This window comes from Capsicum annuum, chromosome 5 (genome assembly GCF_002878395.1).
Source record: "Capsicum annuum cultivar UCD-10X-F1 chromosome 5, UCD10Xv1.1, whole genome shotgun sequence".
NCBI classification, from domain to species: Eukaryota; Viridiplantae; Streptophyta; class Magnoliopsida; order Solanales; family Solanaceae; genus Capsicum; species Capsicum annuum.
In genome coordinates, this window is record NC_061115.1 from 90,002,618 (window position 1) to 90,016,399 (window position 13,782).

General features: G+C 33.9%; 2 protein-coding genes across 17 annotated transcripts; one reads left to right on the forward strand and one right to left on the reverse strand.

The window, feature by feature from the left end:
• The first annotated feature begins 824 nt into the window (after positions 1-824).
• Positions 825-7,541, forward strand: LOC107870817 (serine/threonine-protein phosphatase PP2A-2 catalytic subunit). Of its 2 annotated transcripts, none has more exons than XM_016717472.2 (7): positions 825-946; positions 1,365-1,630; positions 4,735-4,849; positions 5,549-5,657; positions 5,741-5,818; positions 6,731-6,922; positions 7,087-7,541. In XM_016717472.2, the coding sequence occupies exons 2-7, from the start codon at positions 1,378-1,380 to the stop codon at positions 7,258-7,260; spliced, it is 921 nt and encodes a 306-aa protein (XP_016572958.1). In that variant the 5' UTR covers positions 825-946; positions 1,365-1,377; the 3' UTR covers positions 7,261-7,541. The 2 variants fall into 2 exon arrangements, with proteins under 2 accessions (XP_016572958.1, XP_016572956.1); XM_016717470.2 differs by having other exon boundaries at positions 918-1,268.
• Positions 7,542-9,917: 2,376 nt separating this feature from the next.
• LOC107870818 lies at positions 9,918-12,706 on the reverse strand. Of its 15 annotated transcripts, none has more exons than XR_007055795.1 (3): positions 12,530-12,706; positions 11,169-11,213; positions 9,918-10,303 (listed from the first exon to the last, which is right to left on the reverse strand). XR_007055795.1 is itself a non-coding variant. In XM_016717476.2 (3 exons), the coding sequence occupies exons 1-3, from the start codon at positions 12,258-12,260 to the stop codon at positions 10,163-10,165; spliced, it is 333 nt and encodes a 110-aa protein (XP_016572962.1). In that variant the 5' UTR covers positions 12,261-12,433; the 3' UTR covers positions 9,918-10,162. The 15 variants fall into 15 exon arrangements, 2 of the variants coding, with proteins under 2 accessions (XP_016572962.1, XP_016572961.1); XR_007055798.1 differs by having other exon boundaries at positions 9,918-10,699; XR_007055794.1 differs by having other exon boundaries at positions 9,918-10,255; positions 11,169-11,317.
• Between the last annotated feature and the right edge of the window lie 1,076 nt (positions 12,707-13,782).

Below are 13,782 nucleotides of genomic sequence, written 5' to 3' on the forward strand. Positions count from 1 at the left end.
TAAGAAGGAGCGTAAAAATCATCTTGTGCAGTCTTCAATAAGATAAATGTGCATACACAATTTGATGATCCAACAAGTGATGTTAATGCTCATTTAACTCAATATAATACTTTTTTTAACATGAATGCTCCCCAATACATCATGCCGAGTAACATGCCAACACAATTCTCAATACCTGATTTGAATGAAACTTTGAATGAAAGTGATCGGTATTTTTTCTTAGTTTGTGTTATTATTAATATTTTATATTTTTAATGATTTTTGGTCTATTTTTTATGTCATATGTTATATTTTATTTAAGAGCTTAACTCTGCGTGACACGAATAATGTTGATTTATTTGAAAATGACTATAATTATGGTCAATCATCTCAACTTGGATGGATGCACAATGCTGGAACATCTACAAATGTTCATTTGTCACTAAGCTTGAATATTGTCGATTATTATTGGTAGACCTAAAATATCATCGCTAATAAGTTATGTTTGTTAATTTCATGTTATTATTATTTATATTGCTAATTTCATGTAATTATTATTCATGCTTTTTGAATGTACTAAATTATGTTAAAAATAAGAATGCATAACTCACAAAAATTGTGAGTTATGTTAAAGTGAAATGCATAACTCACAATTTTTGTGAGTTATATTAAAATAAGAATGAATAACTCACAAAAATTGTGAGTTATGTTAAAATAAGAATGCATAACTTACTTATGTTGAAAGTAAAATGCATAACTCACAATTTTCGTGAGTTATGTTAAAATAAGAATGAATCACTTACAAAAATTATGAGTTAGATTCTTTTAAAAAAAATTAACATCATCAACTGTCTATTGGTACATAAATCACAATTTTTGTGATGCTTTTTTTTTTTTTTTTTTTAAAATTTGGTGGCATGGAATGATTTGGAACTCGGTTTTGTATTTTGACCTGGCGGAGCCACCGGTGAGGAATAATTGACGTGCATTTCCATTTCATTTGTATTTCATCTCACATTCTATTTCCCAATTTCATTTCTCCATAGATACCTTAATTGAGACGAACATATAAAAATCTTCTTTATTGCCATACCTATATACACACAATTATTCTAATTACAAAACCTTTTTTTTTTTTTTTTTACATTTTCAAATAGAATTTAGGAAAAAAGATTCATATGAATGGATATAAATATCAGATAATTGGGTGATTGAAACCCCAATCCTACTCTTTCCGATGCTCAATCTGCTGTAATTTTTGCATTTTTTAAGCTTAAATTTAATCTTCGGTACGTAAATTCATATTTCGATTAAACTTAAAATCTAATATTTGCGTTTTATCTTCCATTGACAAATTGGTGAATTAATCGGCGTGGAATTCTCAGATCGTCGAGGAAAATGCCGTCAAACGCAGATGTAGATCGGCAGATCGAGCAACTGATGGAGTGTAAGCCTCTACCGGAAGCGGAGGTGAAGACGTTGTGTGATCAAGCAAGGGCTATACTTGTGGAGGAATGGAATGTGCAACCAGTCAAATGTCCTGTCACTGTCTGCGGTGATATACATGGTCAGTTCTACGATCTGATTGAACTTTTCCGAATTGGTGGAAATGCTCCGGATACCAATTATCTCTTCATGGGCGATTATGTTGGTAAGTTCGAGATTTTTTTTTCTTTTTGGAATTGAGAGATTTGATGTTTCTTTTTGTTTTCATTTATTGGGGCTGAGTATTGTGTTGAATTTGAGAGATTTTATGTTTTTTTTTCCAATTTATTGGGGCTGTGTATTTGTGTTGAATTTTTAAAAAAGGTTTGTTGGTCTATCGATCCTAAACTAGTTAGGTTCGGCTATGTATGACTTCTATGTACCCATTCATTTACGGGCTGTTTGGGAGCTGGTTTGAAGGTGAGTTATGCAGGTATTAAGTCCTGCATAAGTAATACCATGTCTGGTAGCTAGTTAGGAGGTAAATTCTTCATGTATAAACTTAATACAATGTTTGGTTTGCAATTTAGAAACCCACATATTTAATACATGCATAAGTTATGTGGAATCTATGTATTATCTTATGCAGGATAGAAGGTTGAGTAATATCTGCAATAGTACATAAATTCTATCATAACTAATTCCTATATAACTAATACCTGCATAACTCTGATCAGCTACCAAACGACCCCTTAGAGGATACATACATTACAGTTAGACTATATCTATGCTGGTCTTTCATATACTATGGTCTCCTCTTTCATCTGGCTTGGGAGGATTTGCTTCTGAATGCACACAGATGGAGTTTAGAGTTTGACACTCTATGTAGTAATTGCTAGTCTAGTCATGACTTGCCTACTAGTTTTCTAATACATGTAGTAAATTTGGTAGCACCGTCGTTGACATGAACACAAATTGCAAATACGTACAACCGTAATGTTACCCGCCCAGTAGTCAATGAGGTGCAATGAGAACCATGAGGTCACATGTTTGATTATCAGTGGAGGCAATAAATATCATGTGACTTCTTTTTATCTGCCTAAGCTACTAGGTACCTATGCTGGTTGGAGTTAGTAAGTATCCAATGGAATAGTCACTGAGTGAGCAAGTTGATCCAAACACCACCATCATGAAGAAAAAGACACAACACCAATGTTAGGATATCGTGAAGGAAGATGCAGGTTGTGCAAAATTGTATAGAGTGTGATGTGTAGATTTTATGCTTAACATCTATAGTTTGTTTCAAACTTGGAGTCATAGGAGTGGTTCGTCCTAGTTAAGGGTGGTTCAAACTCAGTCATATAAGTGTAGTTCATTTTTTCAATAATTTAACATTTCATTGCTCAATCATTGACGACATAAATGATGTTATGCCATTCACTGATGGCAGAGTTATTGTCATGTGTCATTCCTTGTTTTGGCAATGCATTTATAACATATGTTTAATAATACATGGTGGGACTTCACTGATGAATCATTATTGAGGTAGGATTTTTTTTATCTGCTGGTCGTTACAAATTTGACAAAGTAAGATACCAGCCTTGATGGGGGATGAAATATGGAAGATTTTTTTCTCCATTAAGTTTCATTAGCTAGAGATGTCTAAATTGGTCAAAGTTTTGTCACATCCTCTTGACACTTGCAGGATTCTAGGTGTGGGGAAAAATTTAGCCAATCAAAAAGATGACAACTGAAACACGTTCTTTCATTACGTGATAATTTAGTTGCTTCTCATCGATGTAGATTTTTTCCCTTTTCGGATTTTTTTCTGATTTTTGAAGTGTGAGTTGACAGATTATTCCCATAAGTGAGTATTTGGGTTGTTGAATATGTTTACTCAAGCATGGAAAATTAGTGAAATAAGTCTTGACAGTTTATTACATTTTTCTTTATGAAATAAGCGATATATCATTAACAAAAGTATCCAGAAGATGCAGAGGTTACAAAAGAGATGAAATTATCAGTCTAAAACAATTGAAAAAAAAATAAAAGAGCTTCACTGTTTATTACATATAAAGGAAAAATTTTCTTTCAGAGCTCCCAAGCCTTTGGTCTAGTGGTAAGAGCGCAATGTCATGATGTGTGTGGGTTAGGTTCACTGCATGGGCTCAGACTTTGCCATAGACAAAAGCCTAGTATTTTAGTGAAGAAGGGAAAGGGCCGGGTCCATTATTTACTTAGTAGGCATTTGGCTATGAATATTATTCACGATATTCCGGAATATGTTTTCACTTTATTCCTGAATACTTTTTTGGCCATAAATATTCCGGAATACGTTTTCGCAATATTTGGATTTTTGAAAAACACCTCACCTCAAGATTTGTTTTCACTATTTTTGGATTCACTTTTTGCACTTTCTAATCTAAATTTTTTATTTTCATAAAATAACCCTGTCTTTATAAAATACTAATTTTTTAAAAAATTATTTTCAGTTTTTATATCTTTTAACTTCAAAAATACCCCATTTCCAAAAAACTATGGCCAAACATAACTCCAACTCTATTTTCAATTTCAAAAATACCAAATAAAGTGATCATGTTTTTTGTTTTCATGGACAAACGGGTCCTTAGTTTCTAACTGTGCACCGCGGGCCCCTGATGATTTTTTGGTTATCAGCAAAAAAAAAAAGAACAGAAAAAGAGTCGTCTTATGACTTTCTTTTCAACATTAAAAGCCTCTACTTTGGTTTCTTTATGCATGAAATTTATTGCAGCAACTGCATTAGAATTCTCCATTCTTTCCTACTAGCTATCTTTGTTTTCCTATATAATACTTGTCAAAGTTGCTTTATTCCCCAAATTTTCATATTTGATGTAGTACATGGGTCAATGTGTATCCATCTTTATTAAAACAGGGTCAATATGTGGATCCATAAATTGCAGAATTGCCTTAGTTTTATGAGTAATTGGCACGTCTTCCTTTCCCTTGTCATGATCGTAGGACAAAGGTGTTTGATTGTTTTCTTTGTTATACTTTCGGATTTAAGATACATTCCGGATTCCATCATGGAAAGGTTTCTTACTACATAAGCAACAACATCCTGCTCTCTTATAACATTTTGTTTGTTACTTTGTCTACAGCTCTGTGTTTCATCTTTTCGTTCTTTGCTTTTATTTGTCGATATTAACATTGTTAGTTCCCTTGTTGGACAAATATATTAGCATTCACATATCAGCCAGAGAATTATATTGGTATACCATCTATTATTAATGGGGTGTTCAATGAATGCAGCATTCACATATATCATTAATATATTTTCAATGAATGCAGACCGTGGGTACTATTCAGTGGAGACTGTCTCACTATTGGTTGCTCTGAAGGTCCGTTACAGAGATAGAATCACAATTCTTAGGGGAAACCATGAAAGCCGACAAATCACTCAGGTGTAAGTGATTTACTTTCTTGATCTGGAATATTAAATTTCATTTTGAGGTACAAAAATGGCCTACTGAATTTTTTTTTCTTTTGCTTCTAGATGATCTAGTTTTGTGTATGAGGATGTGTGGTTGGGTATACAAACCACTCATATTTTCTTCTTATCTCTTAATAATTTGATTACTCGCTGCTTTATATTCCAACTAGTCAAAGAAAAAAATAAATCGAAGAACTTTTATAAGCAAGGGTGCCACATTATTTGGAAAGCCCAAAAGATATCTATCAAACATCCAAGCTTCTAAGGTGTCATTGTCTTCCTATTCATTATTTTCTTCTTCAGAAAATGATTGCTAAGTTTTTCGACACAAATACTTCATGCCTTCTAATAAAAGCAAAGCAAAAGGCGATGAGGAGCTAGTATTAAGTTCCGGGATTAAACACTTTCTATTTGTGCCTTGCTCAATTGTCTGGCTAAAATTTCTTTCCAACCATTAGATAGATGTATAACTTTTGACGGACTGATCAAAAGAAAGAAAAAAAGAAACGAATAGACAATTGACTGTTGGTTATCAACAGATGTATCTATAGGCAGTTTGTTAGGAGGAATTACTTTAGTATTTCATTGCCTGATGATGGCTTACAAGGCTGTGAGACTATGACTGCAGTTCAATCATTTATGGTGGTATTGAGATGCCTCTTTTCCTTACAGGTATGGTTTTTATGATGAATGCTTGAGGAAGTATGGAAATGCCAATGTTTGGAAGTATTTCACTGATCTTTTTGATTATCTACCACTAACAGCACTAATAGAGAGTCAGGTTTGAGATGTTACTCTACTGGCTTTTCATTTCAAGACTAGCGCTGACATAAATTTCTAGTTTAACACTTCTTTTTGTTTTAGGTATTCTGTTTACATGGAGGACTCTCTCCTTCTTTGGATACACTGGATAATATACGATCATTGGACCGTATACAAGAGGTATTGTACTTCAGGTTTTTGTGCTTTAATAATACATGATACTGCTTTCCTTTGTATTTACTACTTGCTATTCTGCTATTCTGATTGCTCCATCTCATGCCCGTGATCTATATTTGTGCTCAAAACATTTTATTACTCCCTCTGTCCCAATTTATGTGACACTCTTTCCTTTTTGGTCAGTCCCAAAAGGAATGTCATCTTTCTATATTTAGTAACAATTTAATTTCGAACTTTTCATTTTATACTTAATGAGATGATTTCTAGCCACACAAATATCTATGGCTTGTTTGAGCTACAAGTTTCAAAAGTCTTCTGTTCATTCTTAAACTTCATGACTAGTCAAACACCTTCACGTAAATTGGGATGGAGGGAGTACTTTAATTGAACTTCCTATTGATGGTTCAGTCCATTGCATTAGTATACGGTAACTTTTTTTATTAGGATATGTATATTGTATTAATCAAAACTCCAAAAGGATGTGTCCCAGTTTAAAATTGTATGTCAGATTAGTTTGCCGTCGTGTTCAATAGAACAACAAAATCAACTGGACCAAGAATTTTTAACAGGAAGGCGGTCGAGTCTTTATTTGTTTTTTTTCTTTTTTGTATTGTCCTATATACTTTGCAAATGTTAAAAGTGTGTCATAGAGGTCTTAATGCAGCTCAGTCTCAAATAGTTATCTGCTATGGGAAGTATCTGCTGTTTCAATTTCCTCATAGCTAGATATGAGAATTTATTACTTTTACGTCTTCTGATATTTACCTATAGGGTATATCTTACACAAATGCTATTTCTTTGTTGCTTCTTGAACATGTGGCACAGTGGAACCACTGTTCCTATCGTTTCATGTTTTTAGTTCTATGCACATTAATGTTGCTGGTCTTCATCTATTAAGTCACAGTGTGTTATCAGGTTCCACATGAAGGACCAATGTGCGACCTCCTGTGGTCTGATCCAGATGATCGGTGTGGTTGGGGAATATCACCCCGAGGGGCTGGTTACACCTTTGGACAGGATATAGCATCTCAGTTCAACCACACCAATGGGCTCACTTTGATTTCTAGAGCTCATCAGCTTGTCATGGAGGGTTTTAATTGGTGTCAGGTTTGTGAACTTAGTCCCCCCACCCCCCCAAAAAAAAAAAAAAAAAAAAAAACGAACTAGTAGAAAATTTAGAAAGAACACTTACGCACCACTTATGTTTATTAAAGTTGAAATTGCTTAGGTATTACTTTGTTTTTATGTGCTATTGGTTATAACTTCGACAGGATAAAAATGTTGTGACAGTATTTAGTGCTCCAAACTATTGTTACCGGTGTGGTAACATGGCTGCAATACTAGAAATAGGCGAAAACATGGAGCAGAATTTCCTTCAGTTTGACCCAGCTCCACGACAGATAGAGCCTGACACCACAAGGAAGACTCCTGATTACTTCTTGTGATTCCATTGGTTGCACTAATTGTTTGTAGCTCTTCGATGTCATATTGCTGTAGATGTGTCTTAAAAAGAGGAGTTTTATCATTTGAGGATTGTTGTCAACATCATTCTTTTGTTTGGAAGTCGTTCTGCTGCTCACTTTGAATGTGTTTAGGTTCATCTGTGAGTTGAGAAGAGGCACTAAATCTTTGTCATGTATATTGTTTTCTAGAGGAGCAGCAATAACATGGTGCATTTTGTCCTATGTTTTTGAATTTTATGCCAGAAGCAGTTATTCCATCCTCATTTATTTCGTCAGTGACCGACTAGGTTCTGCTAAATTCCTGCATGATGATATCTATTAGTATTGGTGCCATTTTTATCGGCATTCCCTTGGATGTGGTCCCCCCCCCCCCCCCCCCCCCCCCATCCCTTGTTCTTTTATGGACATGTCGAACTGCACAGAAGTAATGAAGAGGGTGTACTGGACGTATGTATATTTGGTATTCACAGCTAAAATTTATTTATGACGAAAGTCTAAAATGAAGTAAAATATACAGTTCTTGAAAATTGTTGATTAGTCTCTACATACAATTTAAAATGTGATTTTTTCTCTTACATGTTTATAATACGATTGAGATATTGTACGAAAACTAGACGGCTAGATGGTGGCTGCCCCGGCGTGCACGGACCCTATATTTATTAGCGGCAGTTGTAACAATATTTATTAGTGGCAGCTGTTAGATTGTGGCTGCCCCTGCGTGCACGGGCGCTATATTTATTAGGGGCAGTTGTAACAATATTTATTAGTGACAACTGTTAGTTACAAATATTGGTAGATCGACAATTACTAAAAGCTGGTAACAAATATTGGCAAAGTAACAATTATCAGAAGGCTGTTAATATATGTACAAACATATATTCTTTATACATTGTATTCACATTTTCTACATATTTTTATGTATTTACAGGCTTTTACCCAAGATGGTTTCGACGGAAGGCATATGTAGTAATGCAGTCGGTTACTATATTGGTGATATTCATCTTGTCGTTCTAAATTATTGCTACAATTGTGCGACAGAAGTGTTGATAAAATACATGCGCTTTGTTGTCACATACCTTATTCGAGAATTAGGCGTCATGCCTATTGTTGTTTATTTTTTTCCCAACTTTCACTAAAGAAGGTGCATGGACAAAAAGACAGCAAGATGAGTCAAATACTCCATATGAGAATAGGATCAAAAGGTTAATAATACAGAAAAATGACTTAGCAGGTACATATGAGTTGGATGAATACAACAACAAACAACAATAATAAACCCAGTGTGTTCCCACAAAGTGGGGTCTGGGGAGGGTAAGATGTACGTAGTCCATACCGCTACCTCCGAAGGAGTAGAGAGTTGGATAAATATAGAGGTTACTAAATTACAGAAGAATAGAATAGTACGAAGGGAAAGTAGAAAGTACAAAGAGGGAGACGGAATTAGGTCGAGCTAGCAATAACATAGATGATACTTAACCTTGGTACAACTTCAGTCATGCTTAATAACATTTACCTTAGCATGTACTCACAAGTCCATTTGATTGGCTTCATATTTTTTTATGGCACTAATATAACTTATTCAAAATAAATTCAGGAAAGAAATTACTAGTCCATCTTCAAGCTAACTGGATCTGTATCTTCTGGTAGTTTTTTCCTACTATTGGTGTTGCTGCTCTTGTTGTGGAACTATATATACTCATCATATTGTATTGTATTGTATTGCTACAATAACTTTTTGTACCCCCGCTTGCTATGTTATTTATAGTTAAAAATGACATTGCAGGTATACACAAGTTAGACGAATATATATATATGATGAGTTACAACAATGGTTAAAGAACCTAACATAGCTAAGTTGAGATGATTGATCATGAACCAAACAATGGAGAAGAGGGGAAAGGCATAAAGAAGGTAGATGAAGTCGTGCTAATTCCGAAGACAGAGGGTAACAAATTAGACGTGATACCAAAGCAAACTGGATCACCAAATTTTAGATGAACATAGTAAAAAAGGGGCGTTAAAAATGAACCACTTCTTGCAATAGAACACTTCAATATGAAGAAGAAAGCCAAAATATTTGATTTTGTAAAAGCAAGAGGAGGTTTCACAAATTGCAATAAACAAACAGTGAGCTTCCTACTTCTCCCAACTTTCAATATGAAGTATGACTTTAAAAATTGAAAATAATATTTCAAATATCAGTCAACCACCTTTAATGCAAGTAAATTGAAGTACCCAAAATTTATGGGCAGTTAATACTAGCAAAATAGACAACTGGCAAAAAACTACAAAACAAAAATTCTCTGTGAAGCTGTATCAAGCAACTAACCAAACTGCATACACAAATCGTCTCTAATCTAAATACTTACCCATTGACAACACCATTACTCACAACTAATTGCTCCCTATGGATGATGGTCAGAGATCCTGTGGAGATGCCTAAGTGGTTTGTTCTAGCTTTGAAAACCATATATGCAAGAACAAAATAGTGGTAATTGAATTAAAAATACAAGTACCACGATGAAAGTATCCTAAAGCAACAATATGACCATCCAAGAGTCAGGAGACTACTAAAATTATAAAGAAATGTATCGTACTTCTATGAGGTAAGCAAAGGATCAACTATCTTTGTCATAAACTCATCAACCCCCAACAATCAATTACTTTATTAACTAATCTGAAATCTACTAAATCATATGCTATTTTTTCTTAGCCATTTACACGTGCGATATACACAAAGTGAAAGGTGAAAGAAAGATTACATTGCCTTAAGATAAATGAAATTCAATAATCTCAATCAAAGAAGTACAAGACAGACTTTTTATAACATCTAACCGAAAAAAATCTAGCTTAATAACATATTGAAGTGATTGAAACTCAATGATTAGTTGGCTAATGACTTGAGCTCTCCTGCCGTCCAAGTAACATAACCTTTTGCAGTGCTTCTGATCTGACTTTCTACATTTGCCTCCATCATCTGAATCATTGTACAGGAGTTTACATTGTTTGAATTCGTCCCAGTATTCTGATAAGCGTCATACATGTTCAATAAACCCCGTGGAACCATTATCAAACTGATATTATCTTAGAAAGCGATATGGTATCCCATGAAATTAGTTGAGGTGCCCAAATATGATGTAACTAATAATGGATTGCAATATGAGTAATGCCATTACAAACCAAACACAAGCATCACCATCTATGAGGCACATACCCAATTTCTTCATTTATTTATTCTTTTTTCTCTACCACTTTCATGGCATAAATCAAGCCTTTTTAATGGAATCATCTTCCTTATGCATATCTATAAGGTTCAGGTGTGAAAATAAAACACAAATCAGGACACAACCATTTTCCATGTGATAATCATTGACAAATACACCTTCGAATTGGTCTATTGATCCAAAACTGTCCTGCATAGCTATATCAAGAGCATATGAACAAAGCATCTATATTTTTGAATCGACATAAATTACACCATGTCAGTACATATTCCAAACATTGTCGACCAATAAAAGTTTTATAGAACTGAGCTCTTTGAGTCTATTTTTTTTTTCAACAAAACAGAAAGTTGTTAATTCAAGTTGTACATTAAGAATTATGTCTATTTAAAGAAGACACTGTCGAAAGGATTGCCATTTACAGCCGACTCTAATGTATCAACTAATTTAACATCAATAAGATTTTTTAAGCTTGAAAAAAGGTAGATTGAAATAGAGCTTAAAGTATAAGTGTTCATGTGTATAAAAGTGAAACACATGTTTAAAATAAATTCATAGTTAAAGCAAAGATTTATACAAACCCGTAACCAACAATATAGATCCACTGCTCAATTATAAAGATAATTCCAAATCAAACCGAAGAGCAGAGTATCAAGGAAGAGAACTCACCAAAGGAAGATGTTGGAAGCTTATCTCTCCATTCTTCAAATAAATCTACACCATTAAGAATTTGAAGAGTCCCACACATGGAAACATGGGGGCAGATCATTCAGCATAGCAAACCCAGATGAAGAACCATGAAATTTTATAAACAAGAGCTAAAAACATTCAACAAGGAGTTGTGTGAATTCAAGAATAACAAACGAAATAACAAACGAACAAAGAGACAGACAAATTAAAGAAGCTAAACTATGATAATCAAAGGAAGCAAAACAGTTTGACTAACGTCTTAAGCGTCTTAACATGTATATAACATTTTACTGCTTTGTTAATCACGCTTTAAGCATATGTAATTCAACAACCGCTATTTTTAAAACTTCAAAGTTATTTAGCAACAAATTCAAGTGTACAGTACAAACATTTGAAAAACTTATAACTTCTTACATATCGTTATGAGAACACCATGGTTAGCATTTCAGGTTCAATGGGCAACTTTGATAACTCTCTACCTCCATTTAAAAACTCTCTTCCCCCAATTTGAGGATTGAAAAAGATGTTAACAAAACTAGAACAATAGTAGTATAGTCTGAAGATTGTAAAAGTTGGTGGAGAAGATTGAAGTATTAAAATAATGTAAGAATTATTTTATCTAGGTTCTACAATTTTTAATAAGCTTTTAATCTCAAATTTCACCCCAATTTCTATTCTTCTCAGAGTTTGACACGTGGAACTAAAGGAAAGACCAAAACTTTATTAATCTATGCAATTAAATCCAAAAATCAATTAAAAATTGAAGATGAAGAGAAAATCGTAAGGAAAATATATGATTGATCAAAACCTTTATAAATCACATTCATAAATTGAATGGATAAAGAGAAAGAGAAGGAAAAAGTGAGGGGGAACTACCTTATGATTATAGCAGTATTGAAAAAGAAAATATCTTGATGAAAAAAATATACATAAATGAGAAGCATTTGATCCAATTCCTTGATGAGAATATGGAACGATATCAAAGTAGTGTCTGCACTTCCACGCGGATAACAAAATGAACGGAGTGATGAAAGTACCCCACTTAATAAACATTTGACAACAAACAGACATGTCGATAACTTTATTTTTTCCACACTTCTACTATAGTAAGCACATTTCTACTATAGTAGAATATGATTATTATTTTTTTTCAATTCTCCTCTGAGAAACGGAGATTTTTTTGCTTGCAAATTAGTTGTGAATTTAAAGACAGCTTCAATAGGCCTGCATAGGGAGGACCCTATTTGTACCTCTTTGAAGCTTAAGCCGTTGAACGTCTATAACAATAAAAACAACCCTCCTGTACAACTCATCTATGTGGTTTTTTCTTCTGGCATTACCTTATGTCAATGTTCAGTTGGAGTAATGCAATATAGGATTGACTTGATTGTTGAATTGAGTGAGCTAAATAGAAATGTAGTTGGTGTACTTATAAGGATGGGAGGGAGTTGTTTCGTTGAGGCCCTCCGTCCTTCACTTGTGGTGAAGCTTCGAATCCCATTCACTCCCCCCTTCAATATGTGCCATATGTTTAATTTAATGTTAGTAGGCATTAGCTTATTTACATAATTTATTCACTTGAATATTGCTTTAAAAGTTTTGAAATTTATGAAATGACACCATGAAATTATACTGTACATTTTGATGGTTCGTAAGAGTCCACCACTACAGCTAAACCTGATTTGATATCAAGTACCTTTATGATAATATTGAAGAACAGTAAGAACACAAAGAGAAATTGCATTAAAGTAAATGACAAGGGATGTTTTCATAGAAACCTCCTTACTTAAGAGAGTAATTAAAACCACGACCTACCTCAGTAGGATTTCACCATCAACCTTCACTAAACTTCGAGAAACCTTCAATTACAACCTAGAAATTAACCTCTTAGTTCCTACAACCTTGCAATAACTCTATTGTAGCACACCCTCATAGTACCTCTACTGTGAGAACTCCATTAGCTACCTTTAGCTATGAAAACAACTTATATTTGAAAAAAACGTTAGATGAAAAATGCTCACTGTACTCTCTAAAATGAGATGTGAGTTTACAATTGTAATACCAAAAAAAACCTCAATCAACTTAGAAACACAATCATATATCACTATGAGCAAGGAATTTCTAAATTGTTAGGTCTTGCAATATCGGTTGAGGTAAGGTCTTTGCTTGAGAAAAAATACTTTTTGGATTTGTGCACAAGCTTGAGATTTTCTCCTTAAGGAAGATGAATATATATATATGATGAGCATTGGAATAGAAACTTCCTCATTGGTGGATGCTGAAAAAGGACCACTGAGGATTCGTCCCATTAATGTATTAAAACTGTTCAGAGAGTACTAGACAATTGGAATATAAGACAAATGTGCACAACTGCAAACCTGCACACTGGGACACTAGTTGACGTAACTAGTCCTTCCACTAGGTTAGGTAATTACCAACATATAACTCATAGAAGATGGGTATGGACCAGGTTTTAGTGATGAGGTTTATAAATCATCAATACTTGAGCATAATAAGAACAAGGTTGGAACCCAGAATTCCCCCTTTTGATGATGACAAACATTGATCCTTTTGTAGTACATGTAACTATTTC